Source organism: Pezoporus occidentalis, unplaced genomic scaffold, assembly GCF_034315485.1.
Source record: "Pezoporus occidentalis ecotype Australia unplaced genomic scaffold, CSIRO_AGI_Poc_V1 ctg12, whole genome shotgun sequence".
NCBI classification, from domain to species: Eukaryota; Metazoa; Chordata; class Aves; order Psittaciformes; family Psittacidae; genus Pezoporus; species Pezoporus occidentalis.
The window spans coordinates 7,468,176-7,487,994 of NW_026912994.1; the positions used below are offsets into that span (position 1 = coordinate 7,468,176).

Here is a 19,819-nt window from a genome sequence, read left to right on the forward strand (position 1 = left end):
AATCCATCCATCTGTTCATTTGCCAACACTAATGTTTAGCATTTCAGGCTCCCAGTTGTCTTAAGTTGTGATGACCTACAGGATCTGGAGTGGGAAAGGTCACGTAGCTCGTTTTGTCTTCCATTTCTTAAATGGTAATTAAATTTTCTGAGGTGTTAGAGTTACATGCAGGCATTTTTGATGGGCAGTATTTATGAAGTTGAGGTTAAATTCTTTTCTGAGATGCTGTGTTGCATGAGACTCTTACCATCACATTGGCAGCAGCATCCCCACCATGTCTTCTCAGAGTACTGCTTTAAAAAGGTGTTTACAAAGGATTCATGTTTCCCATGAGTGACTGGGTGTCTGCCTAGACATTATTTCCTCTTCTTTGATTTATATTACCAAGTCATATCTATAGAGTGATTTTGTCTTTGCTGTAGCATATGAATCGGTATTAATCAGTCTTAGAATATGCTTTTGAATGGTGACTTTTAAAACATTGTTAGTAAAGCACACATGACGTGATGCATGTGGGGGCAGGTGAGGCCAGGTTTATGCATGGTGAGAAATTTCAGGGATCTGTCTTGTCTCCAGTCTCATCTCTCCAAATCGCATTCCTGTGGGATCACCTGGCAGTTAATCATAGATGTCCGGCTGGTGTCAAAGACAGCCCAGAGAGATTCTCCTATCTTGAATGCATCTGGTACTATTAAATATATTGATATGAGGGATCTGAGAAACCTTTGATGACCGGCTGTTTAGGGCAGACCATACTTGTGAAGTTGCCCTCTGGAATATGTGCTCTTCTCAGCGTGCTGGGATTTGTGCCTGAAGGCATTTACGCTAGTGTCTCCAAGTGGAGGAGCCCAGAGCTTTAGCCCTGTCCAAACTGTCCACTTCTGCTTAGCCCTGAGCTGCTCTGGGGAGTTCCCCAACCACCATGTCTCTGCAGTCAGCATCATTAGCAGGGAAAAAAAAAATAAATAGCTGCATACACAGTAGAACAACAGCTTCCCACGGGCAGAGATCCTATTATGTTGCTATGGCCACCTCTTTCTCCCAGTGCTGTAAACCAATTCCTGCCCCTGTCTGGCCTCACCTATTTGTGGTGATGCCTCCTTTCATCCACCCATAGCACTCACATCCCCTTGCTCCTAGCTGGAGAAAGGCAGGATGCTGCAGCAGTTCCTGTGCTCTCCACCCTGGCCAGCAGCAGGTCAAGCAGAGCAATTAGATGTGCTAATTGTAAACCACAACATTTCATACAGGGAAGACACCAAGTGGAGGCTTCTGCAGCCGTTGGTGTTCCTAAAGTTTCTAATAAAGACTGGCAAAACAAAAGCTGGGAAAACAAACAAACAAAACCCGAAAACCTAAACAAGCCAAAAATCGATCAATAAACCCATATCATTTCCATAGTTAATTGAAATGGAGGGGAAGGGAAGAGGTGCAAATCCAACTTGAAAGAACTGCCTTTGCCTCTGATAGTCAGCTGGGAAAAATAATTTACTGGAGCCTTCAAGAATATGAAATACAAGCAAATAAATGACGCTGACAGTCTGATCAAAGGGTTGCTATGCAGGAGAGAGCCTCTGCCAGTGCTGGTCCAGCCTCTGTGTGCTTACGAAGCTTGCCCAATAAATTTGATGAACAGCTACATGTAATGCAGGGAAACTAACTGATTTTTGCTCCTGGGAGCTGTTCCTGATGTAAAGTGCTTTCAGACTCCATTAAAACTACATTTATCAAAAGATGCAAAAGAGAGGAGCAGGTTAATTTTGCCTCTAGGTCCTCAGTTCACATGGAGGCGAAGGATCTGAACACACAAATAGATGGAAAAGCTGACACATCAATTGAATCTGATCTACACTGGGGCATTTACTGGCAAAACTGTCTGTGTAATGATACTGCTGTAGATACTATTTCCCTATAGATATGCCTCTGTAATAACAGATTCAAACCAGTCACAACTTTCTGGAGTAAGAGTGCCCATCAGGTGATGCAGTGGTACATGCTTGGAGCAGCATCACTGTTTAGAGTCAAAAGTTCTCTAGTGAGTTTGTATGTGTGTAGGGCAACTCCTAGACATTAAACACAGTAGAAAAGGTAAGAGTCTTTGCTAGGACAGAAAGCATATTCTAAAATTTACTAATCATACTAAAATCTGCCCCCCCGAAAAGCATCTTGCAATTTGTACACCCCTTGGTGGTCTTAGATAGGATTTGCAGGGGAAGAAGGTGTTACACTGGGACTTCAGCACTTCATTAATATGTCACCATCCTGAATTAGGAATGGTTTTCCCAGAGAAAGCAAGGCCGAAGAGAGAACTGGTGTTTTAGAAAGATGGTTCCTGTGCCCCAGCTCCCTAGACCACTTGGGCAAGGTGAGAGGACCCAGTTGTGACTGGAGTGCAGCCTGTCCTTGCCAGGGGTTGCTCAGCTGGGATGAAGGGTAGAAGGTTACTCTAAAGAGCATATTGCAGAGTAGGCAGCTGTGAAGGAGCTCACAATGGCACCTTTGAAGAGTGCGCAGTGCTGAGCCTCAGGAAAGCAGAGCAAAAACCTCTGTGCAACAGCGGCTTTTCCACGCTTGAAGCAGCTCTGGAGAGGCAAGGGATCCCAGTGGCTATCATAGCAGCTGAATGAAATTGTCACTTGTGATAAGGCATCCTGAGAACTGGGGAAATCCTGGCTCTGTGCCAGCTGGCATAGGTCCAAGTGATTTCACTGGAGCCAAGATTTCTGCTCTGTGTGGAAGGAATTGCCAGAGTGAAGCTGCAAAAATACCGCCTGGTAATGAAATCCACTTGCAGCAGAGTGCCTCTGCACCAGAGCCCTGCAGTGAGCAGAGTGCTGCACTGCCTCAGAACAACACTGTGTTGCTGTGAAAGGAGGGTGAGTCAGGATGTGAGAAGTGCCACTGGATTTGTCTGGGATGTCACACAACTGCCCCTTTATGCAAACTCACATTTTCCTGCAGGATTTTTCTGACCCACTTTTCTTTTTGCTATCTTTCCCTGGATTCCCACCAACCTCAGGGACTATCCATCAATATCACCATAGCAACAAGAATTCATTAATGGTATCCTGCCTATTGAAGTCAAAGTCTACATGGGTGGTGAGCCATTGCCATCAGTTTCAAGGAGAAAGGCAGAAGCTCGGGGTCTCTGTGGGATCAGCCCTCTCATTCTCCCTCCGCTACATCTCCCCAGAGAGGTCATGCATTGCATAGTGGCAGCAAGGGACGTATTTCTTCCCTTAGCAAGTTCTGTGCAGCGTTTGCTGTAGGGAACTGCTGCCAGGAAAAGATAGGGCTGAATTTGCTGCACAAGTAAGGATAAATGTGCCCCTCTTGGGTTTGTTTGCACGGGGCTGTGGCACTGAGAGACACTTTACATTGCAAATAAGGAACTTACCCTGCAAACCTATAGGGAGTTCAAAGCAAAGTAGGAGGCTTGGGGGCCAGGAAAGGGGAACAGCAGGCTAAACTGTGAGGAGAGATAAAAGACATGTCACATAATTCTGTTAAATGGTGAAGGAATGGAAATTTTCAGTGGATGTAAATTAGCACTGACAAGCTATACTGATCTACAGTATATAGCTCATGGTCTGGCCCGCAGTTTAATCAGCTGAAAAGCATCAGCATCTGAAAAGGAGGGGGTGTTTAGAGTGGCCTGTGAGAGGAGTTGGGCATTGAGGAGTTGAAAATCTGCAAACCCAAAATTAAATCCCCCTAGCAGGTAGAGAAAAGCTTGTGATGTTCCTGGGGCTGATGTAAGCAAAGCCTGGCCAGCTGCACCAGTTCTCTGTCAGGACTCCCACTGCCTCATAGTGAACAACGTGTAGTGCTGGACCTTCTGAGGACAAATCTCTCAGCTGAGGCAGCTGACAGATAGTCTTACCAGGTTTTCTGCAGAAGCATTGCTAAGTACCTCCACACACACAGGAACAGGAAGTATGACTGTCCGTGGCCATCCACACCCTGGCCAGAACTGCTGACACTACAGCCATCCACATTTCCTCACACCAAACCTGCCTCTGCAGCAATATGCTGAAGTGCCTGGTACCTTTGGGATGTGACCGAACAAGATGCTGTATGAGATCATCTATCTCCCTCACCCTCCTGAACACCTCCTTCTTCCCCCAGGCCTCTTTCTGAGCTCATCAATGAGGTGTAAGTTCCTATCTTGGAAGGACTCTGCTCATTCACCTTCCATTGGCTTTGGGAGGTGCTGGACTAGGTTCCAGCACAAAGTAAATGAACTAAGATGAACAGAGTTAGGCTGGGGGATTTTCTTTTCCCCACTAGTGATATGAGAGTCAGGGTTCATACTGCCTTGTTGTGAAAACCAATGCGTGGAGCCACTAGTGTGCTCAAAGTTTGAGGTTTATGGCTATGCTGCAAAATATGTCTTCCTGGTGCAAGGAAGGGAGCAGAAACTTGACATACACTGTATTCTTAGAATTAATGTGTGATTTCTTTCCTCTGCCCTGTGCATTTTGAAGTTTAATCTAATCTTAGAAGAAGGAATTAGGAATTCCTTCAGCAACCCTGACGGTCCAACTGTATAGCACTGATTTTCTGTTGTCTTCCTGGGACTGGTGGAGGCAATGTAACAGGATGTGGGGAAAGCTCTGTTTCTGTGTTACCTCTTGGTCATGTATTGTTAATCTGGCCAGGATTATTTCCACCTTGGAAAAATCCAGCAACATGTCTCACACCCTGCACATCATGAGATTAAATCATGGGTCAAATTGTAATGTTTAAAAAAAAGACTGGTTTGTTTTTTTTTTCCCCATTTAGTGTGATTTGGATTTTTACTTCTTTTTGCCAGAGAGCAAGTGAAAACTGTGAGTTGAAAAGCCGATCTTTAGTGCATATAAGGAGAAAACATTCAGCTGAGTGCTTAGGTGAAGGGTCTGTTGATCTTCATCACATGCTGCAAGTGGAAAGAGTTGCCAGCTCTTTGCAGCTACTGGTTTGATTTACTTCTGTCTCTCAGTTCTCATATTCCAACAGGCTGCCTGCACTTTTTGCACTGTCCCCTCTGCCCATAAAATACATGCAGAGGATAAAGATGATTTTAGATGACCTGATATGTAGTTCCACACCTCATTAGCTACCTGCTGCAGACATGCTCTGTCTGGTCTTTCCAGAATCATCTGCTGCTGATCACTGCTGGAGACAGGCCTCTAGGCTGGCTCTACTGGGCTGCCTCACAAAGGCATGTCTAGTAACTGGCTGAGAGTTGGTGTGGTTGGCCAGGGATGCAACCTTTGTCACCTGGAAGCTGGAGAGCGGTCTGGAGCTGGCACTGGGAAGTTACAACTGATGTTGGACCCTTTGCTGGAGATGAGCTTTGAGTCAGAGCCTTGACCTTTATTGCCTGCTTCTCCTTACCACCCCCTCTAGGAATAATAAATTCACTTGTAGCAATATTGCAGCCATTTTCTGCAGTTAGTGCTAATGTTATATAGAATCATAGAATAGTTAGGGTTGGAAAGGAACTTAAGATCATCAAGTTCCAACCCCCCTGCCATGGGCAGGGACACCTCACACTAAACCATATCACCCAAGGCTCTGTCGAACCCAGCCTTGAACACCACCAGGGATGGAGCATTCACAACTTCCTTGGGCAACCCATTCCAGTGCCTCACCACCCTAACAGGAAAGAACTTCCTCCTTAAATCCAATCTAAACTTCCCCTGGTTAAGTTTTAACCCGTTACCCCTTGCCCTATCACTACAGTCCCTAATGAAGAGTCCCTCTCCACCATCCCTATAGGCCCCCTTCAGATACTGGAAGGCTGCTATGAGGTCTCCACGCAGCGTTCTCCTCTCCAGGCTGAACAGACCCAACTTCCTCAGCCTGTCTTCATACAGGAGGTGCTCCAGTCCCCTGATCATCCTCGTGGCCCTTCTCTGGACTTGTTCCAACAGTTCCATGTCCTTTTTATGTTGAGGACCCCAGAACTGCACACGATACTCCAGGTGAGGTCTCATGAGAGCAGAGTAGAGGGGCAGGATCACCTCCTTTGACCTGCTGGTCACGCTTCTTCTGATGCAGCCCAGGATACGGTTGGCTTTCTGGGCTGCGAGCGCACACTGAAGCCAGCTCATGTTCATTTTCTCATCAACCAACACCCCCAAGTCCTTCTCTGCAGGGCTGCTCTGAATCTCTTCTCTGCCCAACCTGTAGCTGTGCCTGGGATTGCTCCGACCCAGGTGCAGGACCTTGCACTTGGCATGGTTAAACTTCATGAGGTTGGCATCAGCCCACCTCACAAGTGTGTCAAGGTCCCTCTGGATGGCATTCCTTCCCTCCAGCATATCAACCGAACCACACAGCTTGGTGTCATTGGGGAACTTGCTGAGGGCGCACTCAATCCCACTGTCCATGTCAGTGACAAAGATGTTACACAAGACCGGTCCCAACACCGATCCCTGAGGGACACCACTCATTACTGGTCTCCAGCTGGACATTGAGCCATTGACCACAACTCTTTGTGTGTGGCCATCCAGCCAGTTCTTTATCCACCAAGTGGTCCATCCATCAAATTGATGTCTCTCCAATTTAGAGACAAGGATGTCGTGTGGGACACTGTCGAATGCAAAATTCCTATCTATGCAGAGTAAGAATTTGAAGGAGGAGTAGAGGTGCCAGGCTTGTAAAGTGGGTTTGTGTAGGGCCTTGTACTTTCAGTATCTCACAGGGGGCTGTACAGGTTTTCCTGGCTCAGGTTTGCACCTGAGAACTCCATGTGTCTAAGTCAGGGAGCTTGGAGCCAGATATGAAGCAGGGCTGGAAGCTGTGCTCAGCTCATGTCAATTCCTTATGAGTCTAATACTGCTTGCTGTGTATGGCAAGACCAATGTGGGTGGTGAGCAAGATCTGCTCTGCATGACCCAAAGGCATGGGAATGCTTGGTTCATGGTGTGTACACAGGACAGGGGAAGCCACCTGGGTTCTGAGCATCAGCTATCTCAAGTCTAAGCATTGACTCTGCATGGTTGTAAAAGAGCCCTCATGGGCTCTTTCACCACCTGTAAGAGGGGAACAGGGTGGCTCATGGTGTTAACAAGTGCAGGAGCTATCAGTCAGATGCACACTACAGGTTCATAGGTGCTGTGGGTGATCTATCCCAGGAGAGGATTTTATTGCACATAGGACTTTCGTCCTCCTGAAGAGTCATGCAAAGGAACTTTGTGGACAACCAGGTTGTTGACTCAGTAGAAGCCTGGCAGATGGTGGATGATGCCATCTCCTGGGGTGTGTGATGAGGGCTTCACACTGATGTCTCCAGGTCACAGTAACCAACATACTAAGCCTTCTTTCATTGCAAGGTGAATGCTGGTCCTCTCAAACTCCATTCCCTCTGCTGCACTGCCAGCATGACTGTTGGAGCAGTATTGTTGGAGAGATTGAGTGGTGCATTAGGGAAGCAAAAGGGGATACCCTTTTCCAAAGCAAGGAATCAAGAGGGAACAGTCACCTTGAAAAGTAGGCTGCCTCAAATTATTGTGCTAGAATGCCCTCCCTTCAAGGTAGGCTGGAAGTATCATGTCATTACAGCCTTTCTGAAGGACAAACACAAGGAGAAAGCCATGCTGTGACACAAGGAGAAGCTGCTGAGACTTAGAGAGCAGACAGAAAAATTTATCAAAGGCACTGCTGCCAAGTGCACAGATGTGTGGAGCAGTAGGCCTTCTCAGGTTAAACCTTCCATGTCAATAAAGCAAAGCTCCCGAATAGCTTAATAACCCCACAGAAAGGGAGACAAGAATGCTTAAGACCTTAAGTGATTCTACAAAGTTTTATGATTAGCTTTTCCACTGCCTTGAGACTACTTAGAAGCCAATCTGACCAAAATAGAACTTCACATGAAGTTATGGTGATGCCTACATTCTTCCTGGTGTACCATAGCGGGATGTTCCCATGACGATCAACAGATAATGTGGATAGATTCTTCTCTGGTACATCTGGCTGGCATGTGTATACCTTTGGGCTGCTCTGATCAGTCAACCCTGACAATGGCCAAGACCAGTTCTTTTTCTTCAGGCAATGGTAATGGTGGTAATGGTTCAGAAATGGTACCTGTTAAGCAGCAACCACAGATGGGCTGTGTAAACTTGTGCTGAATGCAGCAGGATGGAGGAAGAACTGGGGAAGTGGGGAAAACAAAAATAAAAAGAGAAGAGATGTGAAAGGAGGAAAATGAGATTGTAGTGAGGTGGGGGCCGGTCTCTTCTCCCAAGTAACAGGCGATAGGACAAGAGGAAATGGCCTCAAGTTGCACCAGGGGAGATTTAGATTGGATATTAGGAAAAGTTTATTCAGTAAAAGGGTTGTCAAGCATTGGGACAGGCTGCCCAGGGAAATGGTTGAGTCACCATCCCTGGAGGTATTTAAAAGACATGCAGACACTTAGGGACATGGGTTAGTGGTGGACTTGGCAGTGCTAGGTTAGCAGTTGGACTTGATGATCATCATAAAGATCTTTTCCAACCTAAGCAATTCTGTGGTTCTATTCTGTGTGACAAGACAAGCAGCTCATTGCACAGCAGAAATTTAATGCCGTTGCCTGTGCTCTCAATAGCCACCTGAACCCTGGGCTGCACTGGATCTTTACAGGTTCAAGAGAGACTTTGTTCCCTATGCCAAGCTGTCTCTGAAATGATGTGATCCATGCTTATATACAAGAACTATAAATACAATGAGCAGCCTATAGAGGTTATGATTTTCTTAGTATTACTTAGTTTTGAAACCAAGATAGCAGTTCTTTGTCTTGTTAGCAATCTTGATTTATGTCATGGAGTAGACAGTGAGAACAGTGGTAATACTGTAAACTCAAGGGAAGTTAAGCTCAGGTTTTTGTCCTAGGAAGGAAAAGAAACCCATGAAATTGTACTGGTTTAGGTAACTACTTTGGCTGTACCTCTCCTGCTGCAATTAACAGACTCTGGATAAGCCTTTCTCCTGTTTCAGCTTCAAGAACAAACAAAAAACCACAAGAAATAAACCACAGTCACCTAATCTTCCTACTGCATCGACTAGTTCCTGCAGCACAGCTCTGGTTAAGTGAGTAGCTAAGAATGCAAACACAGCCAAGGCACTTTTATTTTTCCTGTTAATGTTTAACTTGAAAACATAGATGTATCTAAAATTCTTTCCTTTGAGATTGCTGGTGTTTGCTAAGCAGCTGAAGTGGTGTGCATGACACAGAGGTAGACGGATCATGCTCTGTCCATGAGGTTTTCTGTATCAGGTAATAAAAAACTCACAGCAGTATATTATAGCTTGCTGAAATCCTTTGTGCAGCTCTTTGAAATGTGCCGTTCACATCCCTCTAGCTGGTTAGATCTCTGAAATAAAAGGGAGACTGTATTCCAGAATAAATCATCCTCTGTTCAGTTGTGCAATTTGCAAAACCCAATGCAGAGAAATTAGACTAAGACCCAAAGGTTAATTTAATCTCTTATTTCAAGATGGAGTAAGATTACTCCCCTTCCCTGGAAACAGGAGTTTGGTGTGATGACCATGACTCAGAAGTTAATTTCCTTGTGACTGAGATGATGTAAATGTGTAAAGTCGAAAATGTACCAGACTCACTTGATCTCTCTGATCAAGGCAGGAGAGGCCAGACAACAGCAAGCTGCTCTCCACCATCTCACGGAACAGGCTTCCCTGTTTGACAAGTCTATCGACCAAATCTCGCTGCAGTGAACTCCTTGAAGCAGCACTGGCAAACCTACTCAGCCCTGCCAAATTTGGTGGCCTCTTTTCTGATGCCTTGTGAGGACCTGTGGTCCCTTGTCCTGATGTCTCTGGAGTCCTTGGATATGACCTGAACAGCTTATCCTGTGCTTGACTGCTTCCTCCTCCTGCCACTTGGTTTGGTGCTTTGCTGAGAAGGTCAACCAAGCAGAACAGTTCTTAGGTATATAGGAAGGAATAGTTTATTCTTCAAGCTTTAATCCTTGAGAAGTAAGTTCCTGGGGGGGGGGATTTTTCATGAAAATGAAGGTTAGTGGCAAGTCTCCAAGCAGGCACTTATCAGAGTAGTGGATGAGAAGTTGATTAAAGAGAATCACATGGTAGAAAATAAGCTGAGCACACGTTGCCTTTAGTCTTGTGCTCACTTAAGGCACGAGGCTCATAAGCACCAGGGGCTTTTCAGTCCCTGAGCCAGGGAATAGGCAAAGATTGCACAGACAACGTGATCGAAGAGCAATGGTGTGCCATTTCCATAGCAGCAGCCAACATTAAGCTACTTTCTGCTATTTGGCATGGAGTAAGTCAGCATTGGCCTGGAGGATTGTTGTACTAAAATAAAGCCCTAGCTTTGGGGAAGTATGGACAGGACTGCCTGGAAGTACCCAGATGGGTAAATGAAGGAGTGCAGCATCAGCTCACATCGTTCCTGTACACTGGGGAGCAGCAAAGAACTGGGGAGTCACTGTTTGGTTTAACTGGAAGAGGACATAATGTGCATTAGGACTGCTGTGTCCCTTTAGACAAGGGTAAATGAGGACCCAGAGTTCGGTTACCATCTGAGAAATTAGCATTTACTTCTCTCTATTGCTGTGGCATTTGCTGATTTCCATAACTGGGATCATCTGCTGTAGCAGATGTAGTTATATCTCTAAGGTGATGGGAGGACAAACTCTTTCATGTTGCTGTAGTTCCCAGTGTTTCTTCAACAGTGACCATGCAAGAATGCAGCTAAATATTCTGTATGTACAGTGAGCATGCAATGGTTGTTGTGCTGAAAGATCATCTTCAGTTTATCAACCATAAGCATATTAACTCAGATGGGTTTTCTCTGTCTCAGTCTTGTGCTGTCCTCCACCAGAGTGCCTAGAACATGCTTGTGGTCATATTAATTCAGAGTTGAGTGTGTAAACACATGCCTTATATTATAGCAGTGTCACTGACCTGAATAATGCAGGCATCTGAGCTGAAACTGTGATGTTCTTTCCGTCTGCCATGAGGAATGGAGTACAAGCGCAAGGGGAGGAGGGAGAAGGGCTCAGTGCTGTCTGGTTACAGGCCAGGTCAGAATTATCTGGTGTTTTAGAGACCTCTGCTTTCTTCCTGCTCCAAGTGTCCCTGGGGGAAAGCGGACTACACCTCAGCACATAGGTCATGACTTGGGCAGCAGTTTGCCTGGGTGCTCAGTGAAATCAAGCTTCGCTACCTGACTTGCTGTGCACAGCCCTCAGGGTAGTGACATGGGGGGAATGAGCAAGATTAGAAGAGTTCAATAGGAAAGAAATGGTTATTTCAAGGATAGCGTGACAGGGAAGAAAGGTGCTCCTGTCCAAGCTGGCCGTTACGAGATCTCCACAGCTGCCTTGCAGGCATGAGGTGAAACGGAGCTCACCAATTTCTGAGGCTCCCTCTCACTCCAACCAGGGCACCGAACCCCCTTGCACACCCACCTGTGAGCTGTCATGTGCACCCCTGCTCTGAGCTCTCCTCAGAGTATCAAAGGGCCTTTCCCATGTCTGAAGTGTTTTCTTAGAACATAAAATCACTTTCTAGAGAAAGAAAACTCAGCTCTGACGGGTGACAAAGATTAAAATAAATTATTTTGAAACGAAAATTCCCCTCTTCCTCCACTTAATCCAGTAAATTTTCGTGCCTGCCAGTGTGTCAGCAAACCGCGCAGCCTCCTCTGGAAATGTCTCCTGCCATCTCGTACAGCCGGCTCTGGCTGCTCCTTGTCTTCTCTGGGTCCTCCGCTCTGCAAACCTGCCTCTGGCTCCTCCTTTCTGTCCCTCACTCTGCCTGCCCTACTCTTCCCCAGCTCCTCCTTCACTGAAAGCAACTCCTGCAGCTGCACGCACATCCTGTGGAAAATCCTGCCCTGGCAAAGCAGCAGCAGCATCTCCGGGCTGCCTGGCGGAGCTCATGAGCCCTGGCACCTTCCATGCCTGATGGGGAAACAGGACTCTGCTCTCTGGTGGGGCTAAGGGGGCTGTTGGGCCACTCCCCCACCTACTGGAGGGATGCAGACCCTCTGTGTGAGCAGGCGGGGGTAGATTTGCCATCCACACCTGCAGTCACTGTAGCTGTCCTGCAGATCAATGAAGTGTCAGCACTACGGGACCCAGCATTGAACTTCCACCTGAAATGAGACCATCAGGACACAAGTCAGTTGTATTTTCAGAGCTGCCCTGTCTGTTGGTGAAGGGAGCAGCCACAAACATAGCCCACCCTGGTTTTCCTGTGATTCTGCTTCTTTGCTCTTCTCGTAACTGCTTCTCCCCCCTGCCTGTGCACTTTCTTCTCCAGCCTCCTTGCTCTCACACGCATATGCACAGAGTTTGCCAAACAAGCAAGTAGCCCGCGAACCTGCCTCACATGGGTCTTGGTTTCTTTTCAGTCCTTACTGTGTGTAGCTTGCTGCCTTGGGCAAGGACCACTTTATTCTCAGCCCTCACTACAGTAAGGGTTGTTTTCTCTTTCTATTTGGTCTGAAACCAGAGTGGAGAAAGTACATGGTAGCTTTCAGTCCCATGGCTGTGACCTGATCACAGACCAACCTGACAGGTCATGGCACCTCTCATTAACAGCACTTTCTCACAGGAGCCCTTCAGCACTACCAGGAGCCTTGTTCTCTACTCAGTGGCTGGCTCTCACATCATCTCATTCTCTCTTTCTTGACAGATCATTTATAACCTGTGCTCACAGAAAGTCCTGATCCTCATGTTTCTCTGCTGTCACCTGTGGGCTCCTCCAGAGCCACGAAGAAGGGGGAACTCCAGCCCCATCACAAGAAGACTGGGTGAGAAGTGCCTGTGACATCTTGCAGAACAGCCACACTTTGAGAGCTAGCTTTAATTTTTAATTTTAGCAGTTATGGAGGACAGGAATAATATTCTCCATTTTGGAGTGATCCGCAGGCACAGCTATGCCTTTCTCTCTGGGATTAGAGAGAATGCAGGGGAAGTATTTTAATTTGACCCACTCTAAGCAAGGGGTAAATCAAGCTACCAGTGAGTTACCAAGATTAGCTTCCAGGCAATACAGTGCCTCAGACTTCTCAGATGGGAGATGTGTGTTGGTGCCTCACATGGTTAAATGCCTGAGGTGTCTTAGCCTTCAGGGTGTTACAAGCCTCTCATTCCCCTCCTGGTCAAGGTGGCTGTGCTGCCTGAATGGTTGGCAGCACGGAGAGAACCCAGCTGCGTAGTCTGAGCTGTAGCTTACATGGTCCTGTCTTGCTTTATCAAGACCTCTTCCTGGGTGTTCAATCTGGTTGGGTCTTGCCTGGCTTATTATTACAGACTGATGCCCCTCCATCCCAGCTCTATGTTGCCCTTATTAATCTCAGGAGAACCCCACATCCCTTGCCCAGTCTTGTTCTCCTTTACCTGTGGCACTCACTCGTTCCCTTTGCCTCTGTCTGCCAAGGGAGGGAGTGCATAGGGCTGTAGCAGACACTGACATCTTGTGTGACTGGCAAGTCCATGAGGCCTAAATTCGTAAGAGAAATGTGAAGTCTCTATGTTCAATGTAAGGAGGGTCTTTCTACTTCCAAGGATGATTTAGACACTTCATCCTGCTGGCCCAAACTGAAGTTTTGAGGTTTCATTTTCTGCATTGCTCTGAACATATGATTTGGTCACTTAGATTCCCTTAGGCCTTACAATGCTGAACACAGATCATAGGAACAGACTTGGAAACCACCTTTTCTTTCTGGGCCTCTACTTAGCTGTCATGGGGGTGATCATTTGGGGCTGTTGCTAAGGGGTCAGAGGGATGCATTTGTAAAAGTCTGTGAAGTACCTTTGTGTCTGCACTGTAAAGGCCTTGGAAATGCTTGGCTGTCAGTCACTAGATCATATGCATCTACCCCATAAAGGGTAAAGAAAAGCATCAAAGCAGTGTGACTCTTAGAGACAAAACCACCACCAGTCACCCTCCTTCTTCCTCCTTGCTACTTGAGCCTTCCAGGAGATCACACTCATGTCATCCTTTCCCACCTACAGCCTCCTCCTTAACCCATACACTCTTGTCTGCACCCCATTTGAGAGAAAGAGGCTTACAATCTCTTGTAAGCGCTGTTGTGTGAGTAAGCTAAGCCTGCAGCAAGCACTTCTGAGCATTCATCAGTAGAGTTGGAAAGTGTTATTGTGGGGGAATGGCAAGGATAGGCAGGATGAGCTTCTCCAAATTCAGATGGGGAGTGTAAGGCCACTGTTGGCTTTTCTAGAGATGGAAAAGATTCCCTGCCCCAAGCCCTGTGGCTCATCTCCTAGTTATGCTGCTCTGTTTCTACCCAAGCTGTTGGTGTTTGGCTTCTGCATTCCCTGGAAGCAGACCTGCTGTTGCATCCTGTGAGCCATCACCAGGCTGCTTCAGTAACTCATCTTTCCTTCCATTCACAGGTCTTCTACGCATGGCGACTCAACCCATGTGAGAGCTCTCTTGTGTGAGTACCCAGCAGCACGCTTTGCTGTCTGTGGTCTGTGGACATTGACTGGCACCTAAGCAACATCCCAGCTCCCTTCTCTCCCCCTAGACGCCGCTGTCTTAGAACCTCCATGTGCATTTGCTATGACATACATCAGTGTTGATGAGAGACAGGAACACTGCCGGGTGATCTTGAGCTGCCAAAATAATCAGCTCTATGCACAACATGGCTTAAAGGATTTTTCAGTTGACAGCATGCATCCACTAAAGAACCTAGACACTCATATTTTTTCTGGGAACTTCCTCACTCTAGACTGCTGCCACACAGGCAAGGCACCTTTGGCCAGTCCTGTGGAAAACCGGATGTATCGGAGCGTGGAGAACCTTCAGTGGGCAACAGTTGCTGACTCTGGGCTGTATTCTCACTGGCGGAGCCTGGATAATGAGATCATCTTTCGCTACAGAGGCACCAGTCAGTGGACAGAAGGTTGTGTGGATGTGGCCCCAGCGCAGAGCCCATCAGATTCTCTGAAGAACCTTTCTCTCCATGATAAACAGAAATCTCAATCAGCACAGAATGTGCTCCTTGCTCCCCTTGCTGAAGTGCCTCAGTGGCTCTTCCCTTCTGCAGAGGAAAGAGCTCTACATGGGGATGCCAAAAAAGAGCTGAAGGAGAAGCTGAGGCTGCACAACAGAAAGGTGGCAGAGCCCTGCAAGCCAGTGTGTCCAGAAGTGGCCCTGCCTCACCTGATGGCCCGGGAGTTTTTTGCATGCCAGGTGTGCCAGCAGTGCAAGAACGGTTGTGCTGTGAACTGCTGCACGGTTTTGGTGGAACACACTGCTCCCAGGCACAGCCTCACAGGGAGGCAGAATCTGTGTTTTGCACACAGGATTGTCAGTCCAGAAGACATCAAGCAGGAGGCTCAGAGGAGGCTTCAGCTCCGAAGGCAGAACAGCTCCCCCAGTTTGCCCCTTCAGCATGACAGGGAAACCCATGAGATGGCCAAATCCAGAACAGCAGAAACCATAGAACAATATAGTAAGGAAACAGATGTCAAATCTACACTGGGACAGAGCAAAAAAGGCCTCTGCAAAGGGAGGCTTTACATACCCACCTTTGAGGAATTCAAGCAAACGAGAAGTAAAATGGCAAATTCATCTGCCAGCAGCAGTGGGCCAGTAGATTCCTTGAATAAGGGTCTGCCTGCAAACCAGAGCCTGAAGGAGGAGAGCAGTGAGAATGTCTGTCCAGAAGTTCTGGGGACTAAAGCTGTGAATGAAGCTGCTGTCACAGCAGAGGGTGACGATGATGTGTTCCATGAAAACCACACCTCTGCTGGCTTTTCCCAATATCCAAACACATGGGATGGTTTCAGGATGAGCAGCCCTGACATGAAGGACAGAACCTTCCAAATCTGCAGCCCAGATAGATCACCAGTCCCCATTTGCTCTAGCCCTATTCCACGATCACCTTTACAGGCAGTAGCAATACACAGAGCTGAGCAGGAGATCTTCAGTGATGAGCAGCAGAAAGGAGAGACAAGACAATTAAATGATGTCCTCCACCTTGCAGGGCAGTCGCTGGCTTCTGAAGCCCAGTCTTCTTGCTGTTCATCGCTGCTGTTAGAAGCCACAGACTTATCCAGCTATGGAGCTAAGCTACAAAAAATGAAGGATGAATTCATAGGTTCAGCCTTGGAACTTATTAAAAAAAGGTAACATGCTCTGTGGGGTCACCTGAAGGCAGTTCCTTTATTAATGATCTGGTCTCTCTCCTGAAATGTACATTTAGCTCCCACAGCATTAATATGCTGTTGGCAGAGCCTTTCATCTTAGGGGCTCTGACAGCCACATGGACATGTCTTTAAGCTGTTGAGCTTAAACTCCATCTTTGCGTGGGATTGAACATCAGAGTTTTCATCTAGACTTTGCCTTTTTGTACACCTTACTCCTGTCAAGACAGCAGTCATTAGTAGTCCTGACACACAGTTTTCCACCCATTTTATTTCTGTAATAAATTGTTGAAATGTCTTTTTTAATTTTTTTTTTTTAACACCTGTTAGAAGTCGACAGCATCTGAGAGATACAAAGTATTAAAATGATTCCTTTGAAAAAAGTCCATCCCACAACTGTAGGACATGAGTTCAGGTAGTGTTACATGCAGCAACAAGTGCTTTTACTTGCTGCCTGCATGTAGTGAACTGGCAAACAAGGAAGAGCAAGGTTGCTGCCACAAGTCTCTGAATACCCTCTGGAGACCAGCACAGGCAGTGAGTGAAAGTACTTGCAAATACTCTCCTGCCAACTCAGCATAAGCAGTGAGTGAAAATACTTGCATAAAGCCTTCCTCCTTCTTCTTTAGCACTTTCCCCTTCTTTGGGTAAGATGTTCACAAGGACTGCTTTCTTTGTCCTGGTTTTGGACACTGCAGTCCTGTTACCTCCCTCCTGCCAAAGAAATGGGGATCCTTTTCTGTGCAGGCAGGTGGCCCAACAGGAATGAGAGAAGTTCTGAAAGCCAGGAATTTGGGGCAGTTATCAGTCTTATCACTAGATAAGGCTGATGAGAAAAGGAGAAGTAAGTGTCGGTGAAGTGGTTTGTTTCCATACACTTGTCTTTCAGGACTGGCTTTGCCAAGAATTGCATTTGACTTGGTTCCTGGCTGCTTATGGCACCAACAGATGTGGTATGTGAAATGCCAGGGCATCAGCCTTGTACACTGGCTTGGGATTTCTGGAATGCTAGAGCTCAGAGACTGGACTTGGGTTTTAGAGATCATAGTGACTTCTGCACAGGAATGAGAGTTGTCTGAAAGACACTGAAGCTTCCCATGTACACAGAGCCAGAGTGACAAGCAGAAACACTTCTGTAACTTTCTAATCCAAAGGGAAGTAGGTGGTGTTGGAGCACTAAATGATTCCTTCTGCTGTCCAGCCTAGTGCTTTTCTTCTAGAGTATGAAAATCCAGTGAAGAAACATGAGACTTATGGTATGCAACCACTTTTATTGAGTAGGCTATTTTTATCAGGCGTGAATTGAAATATACAGAACGGCACAAGGTGTAAGGTAATAAGAACAGCTGTCTCCATGCAGATGAAAGGTTTGACTAGTACCTGGAACCGGAAGCTCATGTATAAGTATACAGGATATGGGTAGTGCATATGATCTTGTTTCTCCACTACTATTCCTGCCTCCAAACACTTTCTGCCCAAGGCTTCCATGTTTTCAGTGTGGCTTCTGTACTTTTAATGTCTGCAGTGGGTTTTGTTTCTGCAAATGTGTTCAGTCTCCCCAGTAGGATTTGTCAAAATATATGAGGTGATTTTATGAACATCAAAACTGATCTAAAACTGTGAATGACAGTGGTTCCAGTAGTAGAGAGATTGTTTCATGTGAAGGAACCACGCTGGCTTGTTTATTTTCCATAGTAATACCAGTTAATGGTAAATATTGTCATTTCTTCAGGTTAGTAGGAGGAAAACAAATCTGTTCCAGTGCCAAATTACTGGCGAGTGGGAAATTTCAGTTTCCTTTATCTGGAAATTTCTGTTTTCCATCATTTTCACCTGAGACTGTAATGTGCCTAAATACTTATTTATAACTCAAGCTGACTCTCGCTGCAGAGGTGGGAGACTTTTTGTTTGGATGTCTTGAGTCCTAAATTATGATTGCTGACATCCAGGCCATATTTTTTTCCAAGTCTCAAATGAAATGAGCTGGAAGCTGGGGATTTGGCCCCATTCCCACAGATACTGAGCTCAGCAAGCCTCTGTTAGAGATACTGTGATGGAGCATCACAGAGTATGACAGCTGAAATTGTCTTCTCTTTCTAGTGGTTCTGTGTGTTACAGTTTTACAAAGCAGTTTTGTCTGGTGACTTAGTTGCCTCCCTAGTAATTCATAGTTAATTACTTAAGACTCATTCAAACGGATTAATATTTCATCAGTGAAGATCTAATTTTCAGCTTCATAATTATGGCACCTTTAGCTCCCTCATAAGTCACTAGATACCTTTAACTTAGTCCTGGCTGAGAAAGGGTGTTGAGATCTAGGTGGAAATCCTGTAGGCATTTCAATCTATAGTCCACTTTCTGAAACTGTTTAAACAGCAGATTGCTCAGGATAAGGACGTGCAAAGACCTGGGGTTCCTGTCTGTGAAGTGGGGAAAGGTAGCAACAAAAACCTGCAAAAGTAAGCCAAGGGCACGACTAAGAATGAAGGCTTCCTGAAAAGAGTGATGGGGTGTATTTGGGATGGCACCAAGATGGTGGGTACAATAACAGCTTCCCATAGCAGAGGACTCCAAGTCCGAAAGGCAGGTGCAAGCAGGGAAGGAGTTGCCAAAATGTTTCCAGAGGTCAGAAAAAGTCAGGAACATATGCAAAGGGCTGAGAACTGCTGGTTTGGACAATGCTACAACCTGAGAGGCTGAAGGAAAGGATGTGCATTTCCATAGCATACACCCAGTGCCTCTGCTTTTGCACTACTGCCTTTCTTACCTCTAGCTGACCAACCATAGGGTGGCTGAATTTTGCAAGTCTCCAGTCACCTTTCCTCAGCTCAGCTCTCTGGGTAGTATTGGCTCTTATTCCAACTGCAGGTCATGTTTGGAGATGTTTTATAAATATCCCTTCTGGGTTATGGAAACCACAATAAGCAGTGGCATCTGGTCTGTCTTAGCAGCAGAGAGCTACTGTCAGTTTCATTTAGAGGAGCAATAATACTGTGGAGTACTTCCCATGTTTAAGTGGATGATCTGGAAGCACTGTAAAAAATGTAAAAATGGCAAATGACTCTCTGAGAGTATGGTCTGTATGGTGGGAGGTGTTGTGATCAAGAAGATCCAGTTCTGAGCTCTGCTACTGACCTTGGACACATCCCATTGCCTCAGTATGATCCCTTCTTTCTGCATCTTTCAACCAGAAGCTGTTTGAGCAGGAGCAGCTTTAGGAAATTGTGGCTTCTGGCACTGGCAGATTCTCTTCAAGAGCTTCCTTGCTTGTTAATCTCTGCCTTCCCTCCCACAGAACTGTTCATACTTCACACAACATCGATGAAATGATCTGGCTGGGAATGCATGAGGGAGGATATTTTTGTAAAACCAGATAATTTCAAGGCTGATTTTAGATCATGGCCACACAGACAGCTACATTGGAAGAGCTGAAGGAGTGGTACTGCAAATGTGACTGGGGATGAGAGGAAGGAAGGAGACAGAAACCTCTTAAGCTAGACCAGGGCAGGACAGTACCATGGTGGGACCACAGCCTTGCTGTGTGCCTGCACTACTCTTACTGCAACCCTGTAAGGGGGCTAATACAGTCTGTATTACAGACTGCTCCATGACAGCACTGATGTTGATATCCCCTTTCTACAGACTGGAGAGAAAAGGCCTGAAGGAAACAAGTGATGCTTCCA

General features: G+C 46.3%; 1 protein-coding gene across 3 annotated transcripts in view; it reads left to right on the plus strand.

Annotated features, from left to right (window-relative positions):
• Positions 1 to 19,819, plus strand: part of LOC134157776 (uncharacterized) — a 44,896-nt gene that overhangs the window by 17,199 nt on the left and 7,878 nt on the right. Inside the window, exons 1-3 of one of the 3 annotated variants that reach the window (XM_062607115.1) lie at positions 8,907 to 9,060; positions 12,655 to 12,772; positions 14,379 to 16,118. In XM_062607115.1, the coding sequence (XP_062463099.1) occupies positions 14,548 to 16,118 (1,571 nt within the window). In that variant the 5' untranslated portion in view covers positions 8,907 to 9,060; positions 12,655 to 12,772; positions 14,379 to 14,547. Of the gene's footprint in view, positions 1 to 8,906; positions 9,061 to 12,654; positions 12,773 to 14,378; positions 16,119 to 19,819 lie in introns of those variants that run through there. The other 2 variants (XM_062607116.1, XM_062607117.1) reach the window with 2 other exon arrangements.